At 52.5% G+C, this 27,267-nt stretch overlaps 1 protein-coding gene across 11 annotated transcripts; it reads right to left on the bottom strand.

Moving 5' to 3' along the window:
• LOC149271860 (sarcolemmal membrane-associated protein-like) lies at positions 1–26,743 on the bottom strand. Of its 11 annotated transcripts, none has more exons than XM_089507052.1 (22): positions 26,546–26,743; positions 17,559–17,706; positions 17,316–17,388; positions 15,259–15,295; positions 14,606–14,668; positions 14,129–14,224; positions 13,463–13,534; positions 12,572–12,712; positions 12,169–12,306; positions 11,811–11,979; positions 11,677–11,727; positions 10,790–10,840; positions 8,887–8,943; positions 5,619–5,699; positions 5,201–5,260; positions 4,930–5,055; positions 4,665–4,739; positions 3,841–4,161; positions 3,468–3,585; positions 2,589–2,760; positions 2,360–2,494; positions 1–90 (listed from the first exon to the last, which is right to left on the bottom strand). In XM_089507052.1, exons 1-22 carry the CDS (start codon positions 26,741–26,743, stop codon positions 1–3), a joined length of 2,472 nt encoding a protein of 823 aa, XP_089363178.1. The 11 variants fall into 11 exon arrangements, with proteins under 11 accessions (XP_089363178.1, XP_089363180.1, XP_089363182.1 ...); XM_089507053.1 differs by lacking the exon at positions 1–90 and adding an exon at positions 1,272–1,355; XM_089507054.1 differs by lacking the exon at positions 10,790–10,840.
• Positions 26,744–27,267: the final 524 nt, after the last annotated feature.

Genomic DNA, 27,267 nt, shown 5'->3' with positions numbered 1-27,267 from the left:
TCACGGTGCGCCCCTGCTAAGGCCGGGGTACAGCATGACGGAAGTCACGGCCACTAAAGCGGCCACCACGGTCATCCACGGCCACGATCTCTGCAGAAAGAGAGGACACATTGAGGACAGCGGATATTTTGTTATCGTTAGCAGCTTCAAAAGGTGGCTAAATTCCCGCTACTGCGTTTAAAATGACTTCAAAGGAAGGGGGTCTTCAAATAAATAAATATCTATATACAAAATGTGTATTAAAAATAACGATTAAATAGACTGAAATAATATAGCAGGGCTCTCTCCACCAAATGTATCGGTTTGTCTTAGTCTGTCAATTCTTGTCTTGTCATATCCCTTGAATTTATGTATTGTATTAAGCGCTGCGTAAACTGTTGGCGCTATATAAATAAAGGATAATAATAATAATAATAATATAAAACCTCAGGTCTGTACACCATCCCGACAAATAAACAGCCCCTTCCATCAAAAAGAAGATGAAGCGCTTAAATATATTTCTGCCCAAAAGGGGCAACACAAAAAAATGAATAAATTCAAAAGGAGGGAGCACAGGAAGAATCTGGTCTGTAATAAGTCTGAATTACACATAAGCGCCCCCCCCTGTGGCCAACTGCGGGACTGCAAAGAAAAGCAAATGCTGGCTAAAGGTATTCAGGGTAAAGCAGGTCGGACCAAATCACCCCCCCCCCCTCCGCCCCATTTAGGTCTCAATTTATTTTAAAATATCTACCTTGAAAACAGGGCAACGGACCAAAAGACAGCCAGCCAGGCATTTGCAAATCAAGATGATGACGACATGTAATCAACAGACTGAAGACAGAGGCTCCGGCTTCAAGAGGGGAAAAGAACCGAAGCTTAGAGAGACCGAGCAGCTCTTTATTTATTATTTGATATGGCGCCACCATATTCCCCAGCGCTGTACAACGGATCCAAAAACGTTGCTTTTCAGATCACAGGAGATTCCGAGTGATCTCTAACCCGAAATCTCAGCATCCGGGAGCGTTCCGAGCCAAACGCGCTGCTGGGCTCCACATCGGGTCACAAACTAAACTAGAGCCGCTGGGTCTATTAAAGCTTCAGTTCCACCCGGCGCCAGCCACCGATGAGACACTCAGACGATGGAGCACATTTATCTGGCAGGGACAGCAGGAGACGGACAGACGTGTAATTAGACGGCTACTCGTGTGGGGTCTGATCATGCACTTAGTGTGACGTGGAGGGGACGAGAGGACAGACAGACTACACAGGAGCAGCTCCGGTACCTTTCTCTACCACAATAGGCCGAAACACCAATACAGGAGAACCAGGACTACGCCGAAGAGAACGGCTGGGACGGGTAGTGACACGGAGGGCTAAAGAAGGGAAGGGATATCAGAAATCATTCATCTGCTTACAAAAAGAAATAAAAAAATTAAATCAAATGATCGGAAACGGGAAGTGGAATTTTAATTTGTGATTCGGTGCAGCTCTAGAGAAAACGGGTTAAAGAAGTCACAAATAATAATTAAAAAAATCGGAAGAAAAGAACGTCATCCGACACCGAGCCCCGCGGGAAGCCCCCAAATCTAACACCGAGAGCCCCGCGGGAAGCCCCCAAATCTAACACCGAGAGCCCCGCGGGAAGCCCCCAAATCTAACTCCGAGAGCCCCCCGGGAAGCCCCCAAATCTAACACCGACAGCCCCGCTTCAGATGTTCAATTGAGTTTTTCTTAGTAACGGAACGAGGTGCGGGAAGCAGGCGTTTAAATAAAAAGAGAGAACAGAGGATTGGAGAACCCAAGGAAAGCGCTAGTGAACACGCAGTAAAGCCGAAGCTACCCCCAAGCCGGTGCCCGGGCGGCCCCCAAGCTACCTCCAAGCTGGTGTCCGTGTGAGCCGAAGCACCGTGAGGGGGCAGCAGACGATGTGCCGCTCATTCATACAGCACGTCGCAGGGACAGGGGGCCGCTCCGGGTTATACCCCACATCGCGGTCACCATATTCATAACTGGGTCTGATGTAAGGAAGCCTGCGTGTGAGCCGGCCGGTGCTCGGTTATAATGTGAATCTCCGGGGGCGTCTAATCAGTCTCCCAAACTACACGATCTGTGGTTGCGCATGCATTTAACACACCGCTTCACATAAAATAATGATACAAAAACAGTGCAAGCCCATGGCAGCCGCAGACCTTCAGCATCCAAACATACAACAAGTGGACGCTGCGCGCAGTAAAGTCTGTCCGAAGCCGGCGGGACACAGATATCTGCCCCGTCTGGAGAGGGTCTTTAAAAAAGGTATCTTTGAGGTCCTCACAAGTGGACCATGACGTCCAGCTAACACTGGAGACAAGCCGCCGGGAGCGAGGCAAACACTTACGTTCTTTCCTTTGTCCTGCAGCATCTTCAGGCTTTCTTTGCTCAGCTTCAGCTCCTCCGCCAGCGTCTGCTTTTCTTGCTCAGCCTTTTCAAACGTCACCTTGAGCTCCGACAGCTTGGCCTGCGTGTCGTCAAACTGGAAAAACAAAAAGTGACAAACCGAAGACTCGATGCACCTCGGCCGAGAGCGACGGACGCGCGCGATAAAGAAACGACCGCCGCGGACTCACCTCCCGCTGCACGCCGAGGACCCGCTTCTCCGCCTCTTTAAGCTGAGACTTCAGGCTCGCCGCCTCCCGCTGGTTCTGCTCTTTCAAGGAGCCCACCTGGCTTTCCAGCTCTTTGCGGGTGGTCTGCAAGACGCTGATGTCGCCGGTCAGGTCCAGGGATTGTTTCCGAGAGCTGAAACGTAACACGCAGAGCGCATTAGGACATCCGACTCCACAGTCACCGGCAACCGCTAAGCATTAATCCGAACCCACGGTCACCGGCAACCGCTCGGCATTAATCCGAACCCACGGTCACCGGCAACCGCTAAGCATTAATCCGAACCCACGGTCACCGGCAACCGCTCGGCATTAATCCGAACCCACGGTCACCGGCAACCGCTAAGCATTAATCCGAACCCACAGTCACCGGCAACCGCTAAGCATTAATCCGAACCCACAGTCACCGGCAACCGCTAAGCATTAATCCGAACCCACGGTCACCGGCAACCGCTCGGCATTAATCCGACTCCACAGTCACCGGCAACCGCTCGGCATTAATCCGAACCCACGGTCACCGGCAACCGCTCGGCATTAATCCGAACCCACGGTCACCGGCAACCGCTCGGCATTAATCCGAACCCACGGTCACCGGCAACCGCTCGGCATTAATCCGAACCCACGGTCACCGGCAACCGCTCGGCATTAATCCGAACCCACGGTCACCGGCAAACGCTCGGCATTAATCCGAACCCACGGTCACCGGCAAACGCTCGGCATTAATCCGAACCCATGGTCACTTAACCCTTTGTTTGACAGTTTGACTTCTGGCGGCCCCAACCCCAATATCCTTAGATTACTGCCCACCAGCGTCTACAGGGCAGCGAGGTGGGGGGCGCTCACCTGTGAAGCTCCAGCTCTATCCTCTGACACTCCTCACTCAGCTGACCGTTCTCCTTTTGCAGAGAGAGGCATTCGGCTTCCAGGGAACGGACGTTCTGTCTGAGAGTCTCCAGTTCGGCTGCAGAAAGAGACGGATATTTCAATGTCTGCCTCGCGCCCGGAGCCCGGTCTCCATATCACATGGGGCCGGCAGGTACCACGTGTGATGTTGAGGAGCAGTAGGAGACGGGGACCCCACGATGAAGCGGGTCATGCTTTAATTACTGGGATTATGAACAGGGTGCAGTTGTCATAGCGACCTATGGAACACCGATTGCACCGCTGTGTTCAAGAATCGTTCTGACATGACACGGTTACAGGAGGTCCTACGCACCTCGCCACTTAGCAGATTCGTGCCTCTGCCGCTCTTCATGCTCCTCACGCTGAGCCTGGAAGTTGGCCTGCAGGTCAACGATCTCCTTCTCGTAGCGCGAGGCGGTTTTTCTCCAGTGTTCGAGCTCGAATCGCACCTCCTGCAGCTCTCCCTGGAGCTCGGCGATGTCCCCATCCCGCTCGGTGGCCACCTGTTCAGACACGTGCTTGAGAATGGCGATCTCCTCCTGCGCGTTCATGAGCTCTTCCCGCGCGTTGGAAATCTCGCTCTCCTTCTCTTCTCGTAAGATCTCCATTTCATCCTGTAATCTGTGCAGCTGAGCTAAAAAAGAAAGAAAACGCAGCAATGAAACGAGAGCCATTTCTATCTGCCCCATCTGTGAACGAGAAGAGAGGGACTGCCTTCTCTCCACGACTCTATAAAGATTCTTACACTCTTAATGAAACTCAACAGGGGAACGGGAGGAGAGGGAGTGAGAGAGGGCGAACGAGAGGAGAGAGGGCGAACGAGCGAGAGGAGAGAGGGCGAACGAGCGAGAGGAGAGAGGGCGAACGAGCGAGAGGAGAGAGGGCGAACGAGCGAGAGGAGAGAGGGCGAACGAGCGAGAGGAGAGAGGGCGAACGAACGAGAGGAGAGAGGGCGAACGAACGAGAGGAGAGAGGGCGAACGAACGAGAGGAGAGAGGGCGAACGAACGAGAGGAGAGAGGGCGAACGAACGAGAGGAGAGAGGGCGAACGAACGAGAGGAGAGAGGGCGAACGAACGAGAGGAGAGAGGGCGAACGAACGAGAGGAGAGAGGGCGAACGAACAAACGAATAGATACCTTGGAGTTGCTGGATTTGCTTGCTCGATTCCTCTGCCTGCAATCTGCTCGACTTTCTCTCGTCTTCGAGAAGAGCTGCAAAGAACACACAGAGCAGATTACCCGCCGGCCGCCATATCCACACACGCAGTTATAAGCTCGTCGAGGGGGCCCCTCACAGGCACCGTGCCCCGCGGCCCCTTACAGGCACTGGGCCGAGTTCTGGACAGGGATCTGTGCCTTTAAAAGGTGTCACCCACATTTTATTCCTTTTCTTGGAGGTTACCTTGCAGCTCCAGACACTTTTGCCGGCTGCTCTTCGCCAGCTCCTGGGCTTCGGCCAACTCTCTGCGCAGCTGCTGGATCTCCTGCCTCGGCTCGTTCGGCCCGGACTGGGTGTGAAGCAACTCGTCTACGGGGCACAAAGCAAGAGGGGGCTTTATAGACGCGCCGGATATTATTACTGGGGGCCGCCGAGCACTAAACACGTCGTCTGATAATAAACGGAGGGGCAGATGAGAAGCAGGAGGACAGAAATTGGACAAAGATGAGATCACCTTTTAATTTCGTGACTTTGGGGATCTGCTCGTTAAGGTCCTGCTCGTCCATTTGGCCGTCTGTGATAAGAAAAGAAACGTTAGTGAATTTCCTAAACCACATTAATTACCATTAAAAGCACAAGAACTACCTAAACGCAGAAATCCTAATCCTAGAACCTGCCAGCAGATCGGCCCCATCCGGCCCCTGTCTGGTCGCCCGTTTCTCCTGCTGTAAAAACTCAAACCTTAATCAGTTGTTGTCTCGTCTTAGGAGCCGTATGTCTATCCCATGGAGCCGTATGTCTATCCCATGCGTGTTTAATCCCACCTGTATTACCCTCTACCACCTCTGCTGGAAGGCTGTACCACCCTCTCAGTGGGCCGCCACTATATCAAAGTACCCCAAGTTCGGAGAGTCCTGTAGAACTGATGATACCTGTAGCTTCGTCGCTGCTCCTCTCTTTGCTGGGGCTCAAGGTGTCTGAGAGATCCGAGTCTCTCGCTTCTGCCAAACTATCTACAAAGACAAACAAGAAGAAGATCGTAACCAGCAGCCTCCTTCCAAACGCAGGCCCCCCCCCAAAGACCGCCAGCGCAGGGTCCCCCCCCAAAGACCGCCAGCGCAGGGTCCCCCCCCCCAAAGACCGCCAGCGCAGGGTCCCCCCCCCCCCAAAGACCGCCAGCGCAGGGTCCCCCTGTTCTTCCAGATAACCGTTCTTTGTACGTCCGGCCAAACACTTTGGCTGCGATGAACGATGACCCCCCCCCCAGAAGGAGAAAGCAAGTCTCCGAAGCGTCTCCCCTTGCAGAATAAAGCAGGAGGGACCCCGAAACGCGTTAAACCCCCTCGCGGTAACAGCAAAGCTTTACAAATACAGAAAAGATAATAAAAGTGAAAAGAGTGAATTTAAACTAAAAATAATCCAGGGACCCCCCCCTTTTTTTTTATTGGGTCACGATGATCAGATTATTATATAGCGTTCTATATAGCGCCGTCGTATTCCGTAGCGCTGCGCCGGGATCGGTAGATAAAGCAGATTGAGGATGAATGGCGGCGGCTGCCTGGCGGTGGCTCGGGTTTCACCACTTGTTCGGGGCTCTTAAAGAGTTATTTTTACCAACGCCGGGTCCCGGGGGATAAATACAATCACGCCGGGGCAGAAAGGCAATACCCGGCTGATTGCGTCATAGTTTGGGGGTTCTCAACATTCTTTGCCAAATAAGGGCTGGTACTGAGCGCCGCGCGTTTAATGCCGGCAACAGCTGCCCCGAGGCAGGGCAACGGAAGCTTCCAGAACACACAGATCTGCATCCGACAAACACGGGGTCCGTCCGTCTGTCCGTGAACTGAGGGGGGGCGAGGGGGCAGGTGGGACGTGGCCTGAGGTTTGGGGATATTCTATGGTGACTCCCAACCAGGTGATCCATCACCAGAACAACCTACAAACTGTATGTCAGCATCACTTGTGCCCTGGCTGGATCCTTTCTAAGCTTTAGGAGAACCAGTCGGGGTAATTACACCTGGGTTATAGGAGCCGTTTCCCGGCTGGGGGTCCCAGAGCGAGGTTTGCTGCCCCTTCCTTGACTCTAAGTGTCTGACGCGCGGAGAGAATCGGCTGCCCCTCGGCACTCGCCTGTCCTCATTTTGTATGAAATAATCTACATTTAGCCAGAATTATGGAAATTCAGCTATTACAAGAAAATGTAATGAATTTGCCCAAAGAAATGAACTTTTACTGGAAAAAAAGGAGGAATTTCCCCAACCTTAACAGCCCCGGCCTCGCTTCTGCCCTCAATGAGTGTGAGTGTTATCAGTTGGCATGGGGGGGGGGGGGCGTATCTCGGACCCCCGTTATCAGCGGCAGTCACAATGCTCGGCTCAGTACCGTGTTTGGGCAAAACAGACGGCGGGACAATCACTCCAGAGCGGGTAGTTGTTACAGAGGAGGTACAGACAGCGTCACAGAGATTATTAACCGCGGGGTAGAGAGATAGAGAGCTAGAGAGATGATAGAGAGCTAGAGAGATGATAGAGAGAGCGCGGGGTGTAGAGAGAGAGAGAGAGAGAGAGAGAGCGCGCGCGGGGTGTAGAGAGAGAGAGAGAGAGAGAGAGAGCGCGCGGGGTGTAGAGAGAGAGAGAGAGAGAGAGAGAGCGCGCGGGGTGTAGAGAGAGAGAGAGAGAGAGAGCGCGCGGGGTGTAGAGAGAGAGAGAGAGAGAGAGAGAGCGCGCGGGGTGTAGAGAGAGAGAGAGAGAGAGAGAGAGAGCGCGCGGGGTGTAGAGAGAGAGAGAGAGAGAGAGAGAGAGCGCGCGGGGTGTAGAGAGAGAGAGAGAGAGAGAGAGAGAGCGCGCGGGGTGTAGAGAGAGAGAGAGAGAGAGAGCGCGCGGGGTGTAGAGAGAGAGAGAGAGAGAGAGCGCGCGGGGTGTAGAGAGAGAGAGAGAGAGAGCGCGCGCGGGGGGTGTAGAGAGAGAGCGCGCGGGGGGTGTAGAGAGAGAGCGCGCGGGGGGTGTAGAGAGAGAGCGCGCGGGGGGTGTAGAGAGAGAGCGCGCGGGGGGTGTAGAGAGAGAGCGCGCGGGGGGTGTAGAGAGAGAGCGCGCGGGGGGGTGTAGAGAGAGAGCGCGCGGGGGGTGTAGAGAGAGAGCGCGCGGGGGGTGTAGAGAGAGAGCGCGCGGGGGGTGTAGAGAGAGAGCGCGCGGGGGGTGTAGAGAGAGAGCGCGCGGGGGGTGTAGAGAGAGAGCGCGCGGGGGGTGTAGAGAGAGAGCGCGCGGGGGGTGTAGAGAGAGAGCGCGCGGGGGGTGTAGAGAGAGAGCGCGCGGGGGGTGTAGAGAGAGAGCGCGCGGGGGGTGTAGAGAGAGAGCGCGCGGGGGGTGTAGAGAGAGAGCGCGCGGGGGGTGTAGAGAGAGAGCGCGCGGGGGGTGTAGAGAGAGAGCGCGCGGGGGGTGTAGAGAGAGAGCGCGCGGGGTGTAGAGAGAGAGCGCGCGCGGGGTGTAGAGAGAGAGAGCGCGCGGGGTGTAGAGAGAGAGAGCGCGCGCGCGCGGGGTGTAGAGAGAGAGCGCGCGCGCAGGGTGTAGAGAGAGAGAGCGCGCGCAGGGTGTAGAGAGAGAGAGCGCGCGCAGGGTGTAGAGAGAGAGAGCGCGCGCAGGGTGTAGAGAGAGAGAGAGCGCGGGGTGTAGAGAGAGAGCGCGGGGTGTAGAAAGAGCGCGGGAGGGTACCGACGCTCCCTGCCTTAACAGCGGAATAAAGCCCCCCGCATCTGGTTCCATAAACGGTGGCCGGTCATTTCTGTACTACCCCCACAAAGTGTGGGGCAATCCAAATTTAGAACGTCACCCCAAAAAAGCTACGCTTCACACAATATTTCTATTTACTGATGAGATCATAAAAAAAGATACCACTCAAGACCCCCGAGATACATGAAGACGGCCGGGGGGTCAGAAACATCGGCAGAATTTACAAAACCGACAGGAGGTTTTATCCTCAAAGAAAAACAGTTTTCTGGGATGTAAAATGAATAATTATAGTAATAATAATAATAATAATAGAAATAATCACAGAGACCCTCTGGGTCTTCTCGCTGTTGGTGATCTCGGGATAAGAGTTCCGGATACAAAGTTACCGGCCCCCACGAATAAGACGATACAATTAAGAGAAAAAAGAAACTTGCTGGCGTTCTGCATTTACGTTGCCCCCCCGCAGCTCCCGTACCTTTCAGACGTCGCGTTTCATGCCGCGTCCCGGTCAGCTCGGCGTCTATCAGCTTATCTGCCAAAGAGAAGAAACGTCTCCTTACTCTGGGACGGGAGAGCATTCCATGCCCTTATATAACGCGCGGAGCCCACCCCCTGCCAGCACCGGAGGGGGGCGGGACTCAACTCGAGGGGTTAACGGCACCGGACCCACAGAGGGGGCCAAAACAACTCAAAGCATTACCCTTTACATCTCCCTAAAACAAGACACAGGACAGAAAGCAGCATTTAGAGGATAAGACCCAAGTTGTATGAGGTTACGAGAAGGAGCTACTTTAACGATATCCGGAGAGGTTTCACTGCGGCACTCAATGGGTTAAACGCCCAAAACAAAAGGATTTGGCTGCTTTCCTCCGATTTTGCATGAAACAGACAGTTCCATTAATGGTCAAAAATGCAAGTGCCCGCCGGAGACTCCGCGTTTGGAGACTTTTCTGCTTAATGGAGGGTTGGTGAAAACTGCCCCAAAGGGCAAATACAAGATCGGGGAGGAAGAAGAGAAAAGTGCTCCTGCTTTCCGATCCATTTAACCAACAATTTAACACAAACTACACACCGCGGTCTGAGAAAGCACGGCTGAAAATACCATACCTATCGCGGCACTGTATTAGCCTCTACCTCTTCTGCTGGGATGGTGCTCCACTAATCTACTACCCTGTCAATAAAGCTAAGTTTCTGACCGTTTAGTTTTAGATTAAGACCGTCGATGTGTGGAGCTTTTGCCAGCAGTAGTTTATCGCGTCTCCGGTTGCTGATGGGCGCCGCTGATAATGGAAATTCTATCCCAGTGAATACAATGGACCGGGGACCGGCTGGGAGAGGCCGGGAATTCCTCCCCGCTAAACAAGATCTGAGCAGCAAATCGGAAGCCCCTGGCAGACACAGAGCGAAAAGTACGGAGCGACCCGTTCAGAGCCCCCGGAACACCATTAATCGATTTTTATTCAAAAATGAAGATTCGCTGTAACGTGAAGCATGATGGAGGCAGACGGTGCCCCAAAGACCAAGCTGCCCCCCTTTAACTGGAACGTCAGAAGCCCCTCAGGGTGAGGAACGGCCAGTCGCGTTTCCTTCATTCATTTGCCTTTTCCAATAGGAACCAACAGTGAAATACAACACCACGGCCGCTGCGGTGGCTATTAATACACGCGTTGGCGTTCTCCATTAACGCCTCTCCAACCCCCGGCCCTGTTAACAGCTTCAGGATCGTAGCGGATTCCTGCGAGAAGGAGCCGGGTCACATACCCAGTGTGCGGGGCAGATGGCGAGGGGGACAGAGTATGAATGTGCGAGACATACCGGGGATTAACAGCGGCACAAAAAGCACAGCCAATTAATGGTTAGAAAAGAGACACCCGACAGACCCCCCCACTGAGCAAAAGGGGTACGAAGTTACGCAACATTACACTGTGTTACAGAGTGGGGTATTGAATCGTGTATGAACGAATATGTGTGATTGAGGGAATGATTGAGGGAATGAATGAGTATATGAAGGAGTGAATGAATGTTAGTGAATGAGTAAATTAATGAATGTGTTTGATAGCATGAATGTGGTACAGGGAGGCTGTGATGTGTAGACCCCATACTGCTGGCAGTATTAATACACAAGGGGGCGGCAGCAAGCCAGGTTTCAGCATGTATTGGCTGCTTGGGCATGATAGGAGTCTGATTGCGGTATTAAATATATACGATTGCTAACAGCAATCACACTCCTATCATGCCCAGGTATACTCGGATTCCAGCATGTACTGTTGCCTGGGCATGACAGAAGTATGAAGGCCGCACACGCATCACCCCTTCCAACGTGTAAGATTGTAATACCGTCATATTCCCTCAAATACCAGGAAGGCTGTAAGACATACCTTTTTCAGAACTGCCGTTGATTTCGGGTATGAAGTCATCAACTTGAATGCCTAAGATTATAAAAGATTATTATTGCCCAATAAACTGAAACGTAACTGAAAATGGTTTCGTGCCTCAGTTCCACTTTCATGCAGTCCTGTCTATCGACAGGTTAAACGTCCAGAAATCCCGATGTTTCTAACAAATTAAGTTTAAAAGGAAAAAACAAACAGTGCCATCTAGTGGCCGGCTGGTGCAATGCCCAGATCCACAGCGAGCAAGGAGTTAATGAATGTGTGCTGTGTGTTACACGCGTGACCCCTGCAGCTCAGACACGCATGTCACTCGCTGTCACCGTGTAGTATATTTATCTGGCAGCATTTCTATTCTGACGGACGGATGTTACCGGCCCGGCTCCGGCGCACCCGTCGGGGGCAATTATACCGGCTCTGCATCAAACATGATAATATCGCCTTTATCGTTTATGCTTCACGCGAGGATATCAATCCATTCTTCCCTGTATTATTCTGCAATTTCACTCCTTTCTATCGAAATGCCAACCCCCTCCTGGCCGCCCGCTCGTCCATCCGAGAACACCGGAGCTGCCGCTTCTCTCCCCGTTCCAAGGAGTAGAGAGCTGGCCTATCAGAGGACAATGTCGATGTGACTCAAGTCACCGTACGGTCCGGTGGAGGAGGGGGAGAGGACTGACAGAGGGGTGAGGAGTACACCATGCGGCATACCCCTAATATAGAGATAAAATTACACGGCTATTGTATGAAAAGTCAGCGTAACCAAAAAAAAGACTATTTCAGGGTAAATAATACAGAGTCCCGGGGTCACCAGGGCCCGTGGCTTGCTCCGTCCTGCCTCGGGCACCGACCGCTAGCTATACATGGACACTTACCCAAGCTGCTGCGCTCCTTAAGTGTTTTCTCTTGAAGGTGCTCTAACCGTACTGCAAGCAGAATTCCAAAAATAAAAAAAACTTGCTAAACGAAAAAGAATGCGCTGCGGAGCGACGGGCGGCGCGGGGCTCACCTTGTAAGGCGGACAGGCGTTCGTTTGTGAAGTCATTGTCTGCTTGCAGGGCCTCGATCTTCGCTTGAAGTTCCTGCTCCTTCTCCTCCATCTCCTCGATTTTATGCTGAAGATCCTTCTTTTCGGCCAGGCCCTTCTGCTGGATGTCGTCTTGTCGGCCTTCAGCCGCCTGCAGACAGAGGATCGGTCGTGACGCGTTCATTCAATCAACAGAACCGCCAAACACAACCATTCGCACCGCCGACCCCGTACGTTCCAAAGCCGCGATTATAAACTGCCCTAACACACCATTTAGCGATCCAGTACCTAAAGTAACCATAACGCTCCGAGGTCTACACGGTTATCTCAGCCCCTCTACCTTGAGTTTATCGGCGAGATCCTTCATTTCGTTCACCGCTCCGTTGTACTTGTTGGCGAGTTCTCGGAGTTCCTCTTGAGTTCGCTCATTCATCTCCTTGAGGTGGGTACATTCATCCTCCGTGTTACTTAAGCTTCTCTAAGATGGGAAGGAGGAGAGATTTTCTCATTCTCGGGCAGAGTATTTTCTCATTCCCTCGCGTGAACATTTTATTAATTTATCCAAAAAAACATGTACTGAGGTGAAAAAAGGCCAGCTACGGACCCCATCAGACCGAGGCCTTAGAGATGGTTTGTTTTGGGGGCGACTTCCAGACCATATATTGGTATTTATGGTTTGGACGCCGCTGAAACCCAACGCTTGACCGCAATCTCGCAGCCTGCGTCACCGTCTCGCTCGTTACCTCCACTTCCGACAGCTTCCGGACCACCTCGATTTTCTCCTGAAGAACCCGCCTCAGGGACTCTTTGGCTGTGGTCTCGTACTTGTGTTTGTCCTCTTGCAGAGCGATCAACTCTTTCCGAATGCCGTCGTCCGTCTGACTCTGCAACGAAGCGGGAAGAGAGGGGGAGCGTTAAATAAAACGCCCCCCGGGGCAGAAATCCTACTCCCCCGAGAGCCGAATATCCCGACCAGACGTTATCATCACGCTCGTAAAGTTCAAATGTTTTAAGGAAGAGACCCAGGACACAAAGTACCGGCCCCCCGGCCCCCGACTCTCATTTCCAGTAGGTGTTATACAGTAACGAGCTCTTTAAAAGCAGCACCCAGGCTTGGAAATTACCAGGATTTGCTTTTAATTCTATTGATAATTCTGCGTACTTCAAATAAGAGGATTATTCAGAGCCGGCAGGCATTTTCTTAACCCATTAGTGGGAATTCCCCGTTTGCTCCAATAACCGAAGCGTCTTAGCCCAAGCGACACTCCGTCAGTGCGATGTGCTGTCCGCACGCGGGATAACCCCAACATCTTAATACAAAGTCAATCCGTCCGACAATTGTTTGGGGATTAGGAATAAATCAATAAATAAAAGCACAGGGGGAACAAATTCCGGGTATCCGAGGCTCAGGCTGATCATTATACCTACGAGGAGATCCTGAAAGCCTGCACTGTGTGAAGCCGAACTTTCACAGAACAAACCTATGTGATAATAAACCGATCGACAAGGGGGGGGGGGGGGGCAGTAGGATAAGAGGAACATTTTCTTCCATAAGCTTAAGAATAAGATTTTCTGGGGCTCCGGGTGACCCTCGCTGACAGCCCCAGAAATAACCCAGGACAGGCCGTGCGTACCTTAGAATACGCTTGCAGCTGGTTTCCCATGACTTCTAACCTCGACAGCAGCCGGTCCTCATCTATTAGAGCCTGCAAAGCAATAAAACATTTAGCAAAATAAATACCAACCGTGCCGGGTACTAAATATAATAATAATAATACACTAACACGAAATTAATCAGAAATCCAGCGCAGACGGGGTTAATGTTGGAAAAGACCCCTGCGTTCCAATGGCCCTTTATCACTCCCATCACTCCTGTGTTCCAATGGCCCTTTATCACTCCCATCACTCCTGTGTTCCAATGGCCCTTTATCACTCCCATCACTCCTGTGTTCCAATGGCCCTTTATCACTCCCATCACTCCTGTGTTCCAATGGCCCTTTATCACTCCCATCACTCCTGTGTTCCAATGGCCCTCTATCACTCCCATCACTCCTGTGTTCACTGATCAGAGTTTAAGTTTAAAAGGATGATTGATGGTTAGAAAACCCTTTTTGTAGTTATGTTACAGCCAGAAATCTCCTTGTTTTCCATAAAACCAGCTCAGTGATTGGGGGTTCTTTATTGGGTCTTTTCCCATCATTTCAGGATATGGAGGAAGAAAGCGGACGTGGAATAATTGCCCCAGGCGAACGTTAGTGATTTCCGAGCGGTTACAGGAGAGGGGCAGATTTTTGAGGTACCTGCCAGCTGGTGTCGGAAGCCTCCTGCGTGTTGGCTAGCAGCCTCTGAAGTGTGGCCAGTTTCTGTTCCAACATCTGTTCTCGATGTAAGGCCTCCTGAAAAAGAATAAAAGAAGGAAAGTCAGAATAAAATTTACCCGCAAGGCAGCGACATCGCGTCGGCCGGCAGAACGCGAAAAGATTTCATTCCGGGAAGTTTTATGGAAATTCTGCGATTATATGTAATAACAATTCACACTTTTTAGCCATTAACGTGTTTTAGGCGATAACGTGTTACGTTGTTACAATTTCACGTGAAAAATTCACAGAAAGATTCGGAGAAATTTATCAAAGTCTGCGAGCAGCGCAACACAATAACGGGTTTTTCTGTACTGCGCCACTGCCTAAGGCCGCGTTATTCGTTATACGGCCGGCCGCACAGAAATATCGCGTAATAAACAGCCGGCGCGAGACGACGAGACGAGGAAAGCGCGTTACCTGCAGATACTGGGAGAGTTGGAAGAGTTCCTGAGAGTACATACTGGGAGTGTGAGCAGCAACCTGCGCAGGGATACAAGAACGCTTCGTTATTCCAACGCTACCTCCCCCAGCAATGCATCATGGGAGCTGTAGTTCACCAACTGCCGGAGAGCTTCCTGCTAACACTTGGATGTGATCAGTACAGGGTAATAAATACACAGCACAAGGGGGGGGGGGGGCGATCTAACGGTGGGGAGGAATAAGGCGGCCCAAATCAAACACCATTAAAACCTTTTTATTTTGCCAGCACCGTACTCTGTAAAAAAAACAAACAAAAAAAAAAAAAAAGTGGCATCGGGCCAGGGAAAGAAATGAAAGCTTTTCTCGGGACGGAGCGAGGAGTCACTGGAGGAAAAGGAAAAAGAAAAACACGGCTCGGGGTGACGGGGGGTAAACGGGGCAAATCTTACCCCTCACCGGGCAGCAGCGCCAGGGGCAAGAAACCGTGTTTTTGGCAAAAAAAAAAAAAAGGCGTCAGGTTACAGAATCTTTCCGAACGTTAAGTATAGAGGTTACGCTCCGTGCCGACATCTGACATCACAAACGAGCGGCCGATCGTGGACCCCCCGGGTGACATCACAGAGGAACACAATGACAGCGTCGGCACTCACCTTGTCCACGGGGCTGGTCAGCTCGGTCTGGATGACGCTGGAAAAGAAGAAAGGAAAGTTTCACGCGGAGTTCGTGGCGGCGACGGCTCTGGAAATATTTAACCGGATCTGCTGGAGCATCGCAGGTTAACCCTCGCAGGGAGCGCCGCGGGTTAACCCTCGCAGGGAGAGACGTTCACTCGGCCCCTGAACTCTCGCCTCCTCTTTTTTTTTTTCACTTTTCACTTTTCTGTCCGCAAACACAGAGCCACGGAACTGGAGCGCCAAGAGTGCATTAACTAGTTACCTCCCAGGACTAGTTAGCGAACGCGCACCTTAACCAGCTCGGTGCGGTGATCGGGGGAGGGGGGACGCCGCCGCTCGGCGTGTTATGGACGCTCGCGGCCGTCCGGCGTGTCTCCGCTCGCTCCTCGTTACGTAACAGAGTTTGTGGTTTTCTGTTGTGACACCGGAATTAACCGGATTTCTTTTAGGACCAAGTTAACTCTTTCAGAGCCGCGCGATTTAAAACGGAAAATTAGAATATAACAAAGATGGATATAAAGGGGGGGGGGGGGAGTCGGAGCACGGCAAACACTGCTGGCGGGGGGGGGGAATCGGAGTGTGGTGGATGCTGTCGGTGGCGGGGGGGTGCGCCACGGGTGGGGGGGGGGGTGTTCAGTCAAAGCGCGGCGCACGGTTTCAGAACACAATTCTCAGAATCAGGCGCTGGCCTCAAATCCAGGGGTATTTCCTCCCCAGGCATCCTGAATATACTTTATAGTTCGTATCATTCATTCTCACAAATCCACAGATTTCTCAGCTTGTGAAAAAGACCGGACCGGATCCACTAAATCGGCCATTAACCCCAAACACTAATGGGTTAACCCGGTGGTCTCTGCCTGCCTCCTGATGCCCCCCCATACACAGCAACGACTATACACCCAGGCGTAAGCGGCACGTAGCGCACCCGCTCCGGGAACATTTAGTTGACGGCCACCGATGGATTGTGGGGATTAGAGTTGGAAGCAGCCTTACTGCCAGACGCCCCTTGCTATAACATGGCCGTCCATAAGCCGTAATGAAGCCCCGCTGCGCAAGCACGGCTATCCCAGCGATTAACAACAACCGCATATACACACACTATACACACACACACACTATACACTCACACACACTATACACTCACACACACACACAATGCCGACGGGGTGAAGGTCACTTAGCTGGCGCCGGGGTTTAGTTATGCGCAGCGAGATTAGGATCAGAGCCAACACTTCAGGATAAAACCACGTCTCATTCATCTCAAAGGTCCCAGCAAATCAGCAAAACGTCTCATTCTTACCAAAACTATACACAAAAAGCTGCGTGTTTGTTAAAAGCTTCCATTACAATCCAGTTAGCACTACGACACCCATCACTCCTCAGCCGGCGTCACGCGAGGGATCGCTGCGCAGGGGAATTAGGATTATTTATAGATTTATATGTATAGCGCCATTTTATTCCGCAGCGCTGTACAACGGGTAAAGCGGATATAAGTACTGCATCCCAAAACAATATAACTAAAGATGAGGAGGGCCTTGGTCAAAGAGCTTACAATCTAGGGTATGTGTGAATTAACTCGTTCTCTGCCTCGGTGCTCCGACATTCCTGGAGCAAGAAAACCATTAAAGCAGAAATCCCGCGGTTACTACCCGTCCTGCACAGCAGAGGGCGCCAGGACCTCGGGGGAGAGAACCCAACCTGCTTACACCCTAAAGCAATTGTTCTGAAATACCGAACGACTCCATGATTACTTTGGGGCAATTTCAGCGGATTTTAGCATTTAAAAAAAATACATAAAAATCCTGTTTACAGGACACATTTCTAGAGGAGCGAAGGAGCAGCAGACAGTTTCTATCCCCGGCAGCAGAGCTTCATGCTCGGCATCAGTGGGACTAAAGCCAAAATAAGCGGAAATACCAGCGTGGCGCACGGGGGCAGAACCCGGGGGGGCAGTTTTGTGGATCGGCGCACGCGAGCATTTCCCAGCACACACATCTGCATCGCAATAAGGACGAGCGGAAGGTCGGACTTACTCTGAGCGCCGCCGGGTCTCCAGGCCATCGGGTAGGAAGAGCTTTACTGTGGACACTATGCAACCATGGGTCACTGTCAGGGGAGGAATAAAAAAAAAAAAAACAGGCCTTAAACACACAGCCGCGCCAAGCTATGTATTTCCCGACCACCACTAGCCCACCCTCGCTCCTTTCATTATCATTATTTAGATGGCACCAACAAACTCCGTGGTGCTGTCAAACGCGAGGGGTTAATGTCCTTACCTTTCCTGGTATTTTCAGTGACGTCTACCCCAAACTGGATGATGTCCCCCGAGAGGATCTCGCACGGCGGGCTCTCCTCGGACCCCCGGCTCAGTCTCTGGCTGTTTATGAAGGTGCCGTTACTGCTCTTAGTGTCTTGGAGATAGAACTGCGGACAAAAAGCACAAGGAAGCGTCTTAACGCAGAGTCACCTTCCCCAGGGGCTCCCGGATTAGGGGGTCCCTCAGAGTTCTCCAAAAACCCCCTAAAGACGAGGGCCGGCAGGACTACCCAGCCACGGCGAGCGGCCCCATCCTGGGAACGGCACCAAAAACATCAATAAGAATGTAAGCTCTTGAGCGCAAGGCCCTCGCTATCTTTTATCGCGTGTCATGTTTATCACTTTATAACTCCATAAACATTCTAGATCCTCAAACGGCTAAAGCGATCGTCGCGATGATTTCAACGGATTATTAGAAGGACGCGCTGGCAGTTTTTTGAGATGCTCGGCAATCGTAGGGTTAATGGTTTAAAAAGCTTTTCATGCGGGTCCCAAAACTCACCAAAGACTTATTTGTGTGAATTTGGCCCCCCAAAAAAATAAATGTATGTGCAGCGATGGCTCGTCTACTAAATACGCAGACGTGAGAGCGGCGACGGCTCCGGTTACCAGAGGGGGGGTTGGAGCTGGAAGGTGTTGGAGCCCAGAGAGTGGCGCCGGGGGTCACATGGAGCAGGACCGGGTCAGGTGTCATTCGAGGACAAACCACAAGAGCGAGAGCGGCCACGGTGCGGGCTAACCGGCAGGGGGGGGGGGGTTATGGTGCTCGGGCTGAGCAGGGAAAGCTCGTCCGTTACCGGGAGAAAGAAATCAGAAGAGGCTGATATCTCGCGTTATACACCGCAGCGGAGACCACCACTGACAGATATTTTAACGGCGGGGGGGGGGGGCAAGGGACTTTAAAGAGATGACAAAAAAAAAAAAAAAGGACCCAAATATTACCGGACTCCACAGAAAGCACACGGCTATATTATCCATTTAGTGGGCAGACGCCTACTTTGCCCCTCAACGGTTAAATGTTTAAGTCGGGGACACAGCAGGGGAGGAAATCCAGCAGGGGCTCCTGACAGCGGAGAGACGGATGGGGCCGAGGAATTCACACAACAAAAACAGTCACTGGAGAGGTTCGCGGGAGGCAGCATTCCAGGCAGTGACCCCGAGGGATCCATCGCTAAACGCAGCGCCAGCGGAAGGAAGAATGAAGTCATAGAAACCCAGTAACCTGCCCCACTCCTCTGGGAGGGTCTTACCCCACAGGGGCGGCCAGGGGGGCATCTATCAGAGACCTCCAGAAAAGGTGGAATTTAATTGTAAGCTCTACTGTCAAGGAGGGAACCGCCTGCCAAACGAGTAGGTTAAAAAAACATTTAAAGGGGGATATAACGCGAGCCATCGGACCACCCAGACCAGTCGTTCGGTGCCAAACGCGCGGAAGATCCAGCTGCTTTTTGGGCATACGTGGTGCTCTCCGCATTTAATGCCCCCCAAGGCCCAACATTCTGGGGTATATATCGCTGTATTTACATATTAACGCCCCATGACCTGGAGACACAACGGACTGGAAATACCTGAAAAGTGCAGAAATATCAGTTTGCAGCATAAAAACCTCAGCCGACATGCGCGACCCCCCCCCCAGCTGCAAGCGAGCCGCGAATTAATGCAACAAGAAGAGCGCATTAAACACTCAGATGATTCGGCTGCCCCAGAAAGCAGAATTTGCCCAGGTTATTTATAGAAATGGCAATAATTAATTAATTAGCCATCGGGAACAAACATGGTTTTTACAGAAAGATCTCCGAATGAGCCGGCAGCCTTCGATCCGAGTGCCTGCGCAGCCACGGAGCACCCAACGCAATCCGACAGCCCACCGCCTGCCCCGCCGCAAACACAGATTCTTTAGGGTTCGGCTCAGGCAGGGAACGGCCGCAGGAAACGCATTATTTACTAGCGAGGTCCGGGCCGCCGGCTCGCAGGGACGGGCCACGCTCAGCTTTTCATTCATGAGTCATCTCCTGAGTCACGCTGGGCGCAGCTCTCACGGAACGCGCAGAACACGACCCCAAATCACAAGGATTAACACGCAAAGTGCTTCGGTCCATTCGCAACAAGGCAGGCGCCACGGGCCGCTTCGGACCGCCGACCCGCAGCTGAACCATCCCTGAGAGCAGAACATAAATCATCAACCCACAGAAAAAAAAAAAAGTGTCGCCAAAGGGCCGAGAGGCAGGAGATTCCAGAAACGTCACCATAACCGATATTTCAGCATTCCTTCCACCGCGAGAGAGCTGAATATACGTTGTGTAATCTGGGCCAACTAACAGGAGCGTTCATTCAGCACGCAGCGACGCCAACTAACAGGAGCGTTCATTCAGCACGCAGCGACGCCAGCCAATAGGAGCGTTCATTCAGCACGCAGCGACGCCAACCAACAGGAGCGTTCATTCAGCACACAGCGACGCCAACCAACAGGAGCGTTCATTCAGCACGCAGCGACACCAGCCAATAGGAGCGTTCATTCAGCACGCAGCAACGCCAAACAGGAGCGTTCATTCAGCACACAGCGACGCCAGCCAATAGGAGCGTTCATTCAGCACGCAGCGACGCCAAACAGGAGCGTTCATTCAGCACGCAGCGACGCCAACCAACAGGAGCGTTCATTCAGCACGCAGCGACGCCAAACAGGAGCGTTCATTCAGCACGCAGCGACGCCAAACAGGAGCGTTCATTCAGCATGCAGCGACGCCAGCCAATAGGAGCGTTCATTCAGCACGCAGCGACACCAGCCAATAGGAGCGTTCATTCAGCAAGCAGCGACGCCAGCCAATAGGAGCGTTCATTCAGCACGCAGTGACGCCAGCCAACAGGAGCGTTCATTCAGCACGCAGCGACGCCAAACAGGAGCATTCATTCAGCACGCAGCGACGCCAAACAGGAGCGTTCATTCAGCACGCAGCGACGCCAAACAGGAGCGTTCATTCAGCACGCAGCGACGCCAGCCAATAGGAGCGTTCATTCAGCACGCAGCAATGCCAGCCAATAGGAGCGTTCATTCAGCACGCAGCGACGCCAACCAACAGGAGCGTTCATTCAGCACACAGCGACGCCAACCAACAGGAGCGTTCATTCAGCACACAGCGACGCCAACCAACAGGAGCGTTCATTCAGCACACAGCGACGCCAACCAACAGGAGCGTTCATTCAGCACGCAGCGACGCCAACCAACAGGAGCGTTCATTCAGCACGCAGCGACGCCAGCCAATAGGAGCCTTCATTCAGCACGCAGCGACGCCAGCCAATAGGAGCCTTCATTCAGCACGCAGCAACGCCAACCAACAGGAGTGTTCATTCAGCACGCAGCGACGCCAACCAACAGGAGCTTTCATTCAGCACACAGCCACAAAGAGACGCCAACCAATAGGAGCATTAATTCAGCACACTGATGTTTTATGTCAGCTGTTTGGTTGTGCTGCGCATGAATGTCCCAACACTGAACCCCCTTCCTGATTGGCTGCTCACCATCTTTGTAACGCGTTTTATGAGCGGCGCAGAAAAAGGGTTTCTAAGAGTTAATAGAAGAGACAGAACTTCACATTTTCTTTTACGGCGTCTCCAGAAACCGGTCATGCGCGGCATTAATTACATCCGCACCGTATGTCGGTAACTCCTGTGTTACTTAAACGCCAAGTTTATTTTTTGGTGAAAGAGCCGTGTTTAGACGTTTAATTGCCTCCGGATCCTGAGTCATCGGATAAGAAACTCTTCCGAGTAAATGTTTAACAAGCAGTAAAGCAAAGGGCATCCGCGTTACGTAACGGAAGATATGTACCGGCCCGGCTTTACGGCACAACCGCGGGGCCCGGGCGGCACAACCGCGGGCCGGACACGCTTAATGCAGTCACACAACATACATGGGGACGTAATGGGGGTTCCCGTGTCCTGGGGGCACACGGGGGCCGCCTATAAAATCCAGACAGTTTCTAAACTCTAATAATTATAGGCAGTTACAGGATCGCTGCCCCCCCCCCCCGTCCGACAATCACACAAATCATAAAGATGTTGCCAAACTTCTCTCGGTTCAGCGAGTTTTTACAGGTTGCTGGAAGGACAGATATGAGTGAAAGTTCATCAAGTCCCTGCAAGTCTCCCGACGAGCGCATTCTCCCCCGACAAGCCAAAAAACAAGTGCGCCATCTTGCATGGAGGACACGCCTCTTATTGCCATGTCGCGGAATTTCATTCAGAAACAGAAGAGCTTGCCGCAGCGGGGTTTTATCGCAAGTAGTCTAAAACTCGGGGGCTGAACCGGTGCCGCAAGCAGGCGACCCGAATATGCATATATAGTGGATGGATGGTTCGCAAACATAAAAGGGTGGGGGGAACACGGCTAACACGCCCAAGGTCATACGTGTGCTGTGTAAAGTTTACTCGGCACGTGAGCCGCACTAACAGGAAACGCTCCGGCGGAAGCCGTCGGGAACCGGGAGGAATTCCAAGTTTATTTAAAGTGTATCCTGGTGGGAAAGCGAGGTTCCCGGGACCCTGCATTCATTAAACCAATAAAGTACCTCGTAGGTAACGAGGCTGGTAACAACACGTCTGCAGCCGGAAACATTTTACCCCGCGGAGCGGATCGGGGGGGTTTAGGCTGGGGTATTAGTGGAGGAGGGGGGTGCGAGCGGAGACACCTTCTCAGAATAAGCAGATGTGCAAAAAATTTCACAAAACGCGCTTTGAAACGGATACGATAGACGGAAGGCGACTCGATACAAAGTAACAAAGTAACAGACAAACAAATCTCACTCAAAATATTTCAGGGCAAAATAAACACCAAGACGAAAAGAAACCGAGCAGATACCCTGCCCCGACCCCCCAGCCGTTCACACCGGGGCGGGTATTTACCCGAAACTGCCAGCCAGGAAACCATGAAGCCAACGAGTTCCGGGCGGAAATAAATAATGAGAAAGAGTATAATGCGGTCATTTCTGCCCAAATCATTTAGGGCAGAGTTTTAATTAATTATAAAGATATTATTGTGTTTTCTGGAAATCATCCTTCTGTCGGCGACGAGCGCAGCTGCAGACCCCGCGTGGCTCGGGATGCTGGGGGTGTCTGGGAGCAGCGATCCGGGGAATCGCCGGGGACATCATTCTGCGAAACGCGGCGTCTGTTCCCTTCTGGCAGATGACAAACTGGGAGGGGGGGGGGGGGGGGTCAGTAGATCACACACCCCCACGCCGTGCGAGACAATGCTGCTTTATTTTTTGTACAACAGACTTCTCTAAAAGTCTGGGTCAATTGAGACGGGCGTCTGTAACCCTTTCCACGCCAACAGCTCACAGCACACTGAAGGGTTAAAACCCAGATCACCTCCCCCCCTGTCTCTGTACTACTACTAATAATTATAATATTAATATTTAATGCGCTTCACCATCTGAAGCGGGACAGGAAACCTCGGGGGGGGGGTGTGACCTCTCCGCCGGGCGGCAGATGGGGAAGCCCCGCGTAACGAAGCAATCAATCCAATTACACATGGAGGGCACCGAGGGCTTGAATTACTAAGACGCGCTCCAAGGGGTCACACACGGTCAGGGCAGCTCGGGAGCCTCTCGAAAACAAACAAACCGCACTGCAAAGCAGATCTCTCCCCAAACGCAGGGGCAGGAATAAAGTCTTCAACGTCGCCCGGGGTCAATGAGCTCCCAGAATAACGTCTGCCCCCCCCCGAGAGGGCAATTTATTAATAATGGCTTATTAAAGAAAAATTAAGACTCGTCCCCATGTATCGCAGCAGAGACGCGCTACAAACGCTACACACGCTAAGCATCCTCCATATCCAAAAGACACACGGATTACACCAAGTCGCCAATTTCAATAACTTTATATAATTTATTAATCAAAACCTTTAGGCGAAAAATGCGCGTCTTTATATAAAACAAAGAGGATCTGGACAAAGGGTTAATAATATCTATACGTGCGACTTTATACTATAGACACATAAATTAATTCGTATATCCAGGAGGCAGAAAGGTTCAGGTACAGCGTAAAGCTCCCTGTCCACGCCGGCCCCCGCTCTGTACGTTCTCGTTACCCCGAAGCGGCCCTCGGTACGAGGAAGACGGGATTAGAACCCAGGGTGCGGCTGGAACCATTTTAACTCCGCAACCGCCGGCGCAATAAAAACATATCTTCAGTTTTTATCTAATCCCAGGTTAAAAAAATGAACCTGGAACCGTTAACCTTTTGAATGCTGGAGCCCTGAGCATTCACACCTCGGACGGACACACTACGGGGTGCGGCGGGTTATTTCTCTATCGCATTGAGCGTTGGCCCCTCGCCGCTGGTGCCGTCACGGCCCGTGACACCGGGGGGGGGGGGGGGGCACTGCTTGAAATACCGCAGAACGTCCACCCGTCCGACGCTGATTGTTACAAGATTCTGCACGTCCGATTTGGTCGATAACGTCACAAGCAAACAGATTCCATGCGCAGCTATAGAGTATTCTATACACTGAAACGCCTTCCCCTAAAGTCGGCTCGCAGCGGGACGAGACCCCCACCACGGGGCAGGGCGAGACCCCCCACAGGGCAGGGCGAGACACCTACCTTGATGAACTCTACCCTTCTAGGGGCTGGCTTTAACCACATTTGACATATGCCCCGCCCACTTATACCTGAACACCTCCCAGTTTCACACAGGTGCCACCCATCGCTGCCTATGAAAGTTTTTTTCCTGACTCCTAACTTTATTTTATACTCGTCGTTATAGAACCTTCCGGTCCCCGTCACATAACCCCAAACCAACCACACTCCTAAACGCACAATATTTCTCTGTCCCGTCAGAGAGCCGCTTTTACCGACAACCCACCATCGCCGGCCTCGATCCTCCCAGAACAGAAGCCTCGTCCCAAATGCTCCCCGATATTATCGGGACACTTGGCGCTCTCGTTATAATCTCATCTCACACCCTTAACGGCGGCCGTCTCTCTCAGTGATGTAAACCGTCCTAATCTCTTATTTTATGGAATAAAAACAAATCCACGGAAAAGTTGCTTGCGGCGCGCTGTGTGGGATTCCACGCGGATTGTTACTGCAAGCGAGAAGAAAACCTCATTAGTCTCCCGCAATAACTTTCTTTCTTTGGGCTTTGAATCGTGAATTCTTGTCGATACCAAACCGGGTTCTTACGGATTCCCCATATCGAGAGCACGAGCTCCTGGCGTTATCTGCTTGTTTATTGAAACACCAAGCGGGGACCGCACCTCGAACGTCGGAGAGTCCGAGAAGCCGGTAACCCGGGACAACCGGCAAACAATCTGGTTTTAACGGATGTTTCGGCCGCCCTCTGCGTTACTAAACAGAACCGGGGGTCCGACGCAGATCCCGAGCAGCCGCTTGCTGGCATGGTAATCCACGCGGCGGTTCGACCTGGTGCCGGGGATGCTGCCGGCCCCTCTCTGCCGCTTAACTACTCCGTTTCAGAACGAAACAAAGGAAATCAGGTTCTCTCGCTGGTAGCGGCTGTAACCGTAACCAAACCGCTCTCCTCGAGCTTAAAATTCCAGGGCTAATCGGTAAAACCTGCCGCTCGGCTCCGCCGTAACAACCCGACGCCGGCCGGCAAACTCATCTCTGTCTACCCATCAACAGGACGTCGGAAGAGAGCAAAGCCTACGGAGCCCCCCGCTAACTGCCGGATAATCCCGCGTCCCGCTCAGAGATCGGGGTCGTTACATAAATCACAACGAATAAACTCCAGCCCAGCGAGTGACTTTCTGCCGTGATATCAACGGCACGGTGACGAAATCACAACGACGCAGCCAATCACGTAACAGAGATCTCTCCATACGCAAACCATTTCCTTCCTGCCACTGACAAAGAGACAGCCGGAGTCCCTGCGATCCTCGCACTCTCACGAGACAAACACCCTGCAAAGCAGGCAACAAGAGCCAGAAGCCCATCACAGGACGTCTCGACGAGCTAAATGTCTAATAACCGGATGTCTTAACCCGAGACATATAGTGACGAGCTCATACGCCTCCTGGACCTCCGTAGCCCCCACCGGAGGCTTTCCTCCTCTTATGAGAAGTCACAGACACCGGCGGGTATTTTGGAGCCTCGGTGGGGGACGGGTCCGGTTACCTCGCTGTGGAATTAGAACTGTCCAACCCTTTAAATAAAAATAAAAAAAATGCACGTTCCACACAAAACACGGATACGTGAACTAATTCCTCCCCAAAGCCACCCACGGAGGTTTCACACCCTGCCCCACAGAGCGGTTTATATAAAGCGATCCACGGGCAGGTATCTCCGTCCTGAAGACCCCCACACATTCCTGCGGATCTACGGAATCGCCAGCGGGACGGCACTCTGGACTACCGATCTTTGTACCTCGCTACAGAATACGGTGGCGCTATCTTAAACAATAAATAATAACATTGCGGGGGGGGGGGCGCCGTGAAGGACCGCAAAACCATAACGGCGCTCACTAAAAAAAATACTCGCTGGGATTGAATTCTGAGTAATAATTCCAAAATAGATCAGTATTATTAAACATATGCTAATATATGCTAATTTATGCTATCAGGCAGCACAAAACTCCAGGAAGCGGCTGCTGTACGGAGCATCCAGACGCGCGGCGACTGGAGATCGCCCCGTCCCGCTCCTTTAACGCCCTAACCGATGGTATAATAAAAGCCCCCACGGGGTATTTACGACAATGTTAAAGGGTCACAATGACTGGAGGGTGAAGTCGCGTCTTGCTCAGAAGACAGCTGGCGATGTAAGTCACACCACGACATACATTTCCATTTAAAGGAGATGGTATGGAAGGAACCCCCTGCTGACCCCGGCACATCCAGAGGGCCAACCAGAGGGCCGCGTCGCCTAGACGGAGGGCCACAGAACAGGAAGTACAATTACTTTATCATATGGCGGCAGCAGCCGATTACCTTGCCAGTCTTATGGTCGAACCAAACGAGCGCGTGGTTCCTGGACAGCACCTTGCAGTCAAAGGTGGCATTGTTCTGCGCCGGGCGGCAGCGGGCGACCGAGCGGCCGATCTTGACCGGCTCATCCAGGTAGACATGTCGCTCCTGGAACGGGTGCGAATTAGGGCGGCAGGTGAATATCGCCAAGGCTGAAGGCATCTGGGACAGCGTGGGGTGGAGGGTCTCTGCAATCGGGAACGAAGTAACTTGGTCCGGGCCACCCTGTGCCGGACTCGCCAGACCTCAGCAAATTCCGCTGCCGGAGGAATCACCGAATCGTAACACGCTGGGGCTCAGTCTGTAAACTACCCTTCCAGTGCCACAGCCAATGCCCCATACTGGTCCCATAGGACAGTCCACCACTAGCGGCTAAGAGTCCCGGGCCTTCCGTTGTCCAAGCGGGCCACTTTCACTCCATCCTCGGGAACAGTGCAGATAAGAGCTGCCAGCCTGGGAATTGCCCTGCACGGGGCATACACTGCCGGTGAGGGGTAAACACTTCCTGTAAACACTGTATTGCCCTCTCTGGTGGGAGCTGATAGATACAGGCCTGTCACATACAGCGGGCTCTTCCTATCCCCATGCCCAGCCTGGGGGAGATGTCCAGCATAGAGGGGGCAGTTGGCTCTGTGCTCCTGCCCCACCTGGGGTGCAGGGGTAAATCTGACAGGTGGCTGATGCAG

This window comes from Sceloporus occidentalis, unplaced genomic scaffold, assembly GCF_023333645.1.
Source record: "Sceloporus occidentalis isolate IW3139 unplaced genomic scaffold, rSceOcc1.0.p SCAF_455, whole genome shotgun sequence".
Lineage (NCBI taxonomy): Eukaryota > Metazoa > Chordata > Lepidosauria > Squamata > Phrynosomatidae > Sceloporus > Sceloporus occidentalis.
The sequence above is the reverse complement of the archived record's forward strand: the minus strand, read 5'-3'. Positions and strand labels throughout refer to the sequence as shown.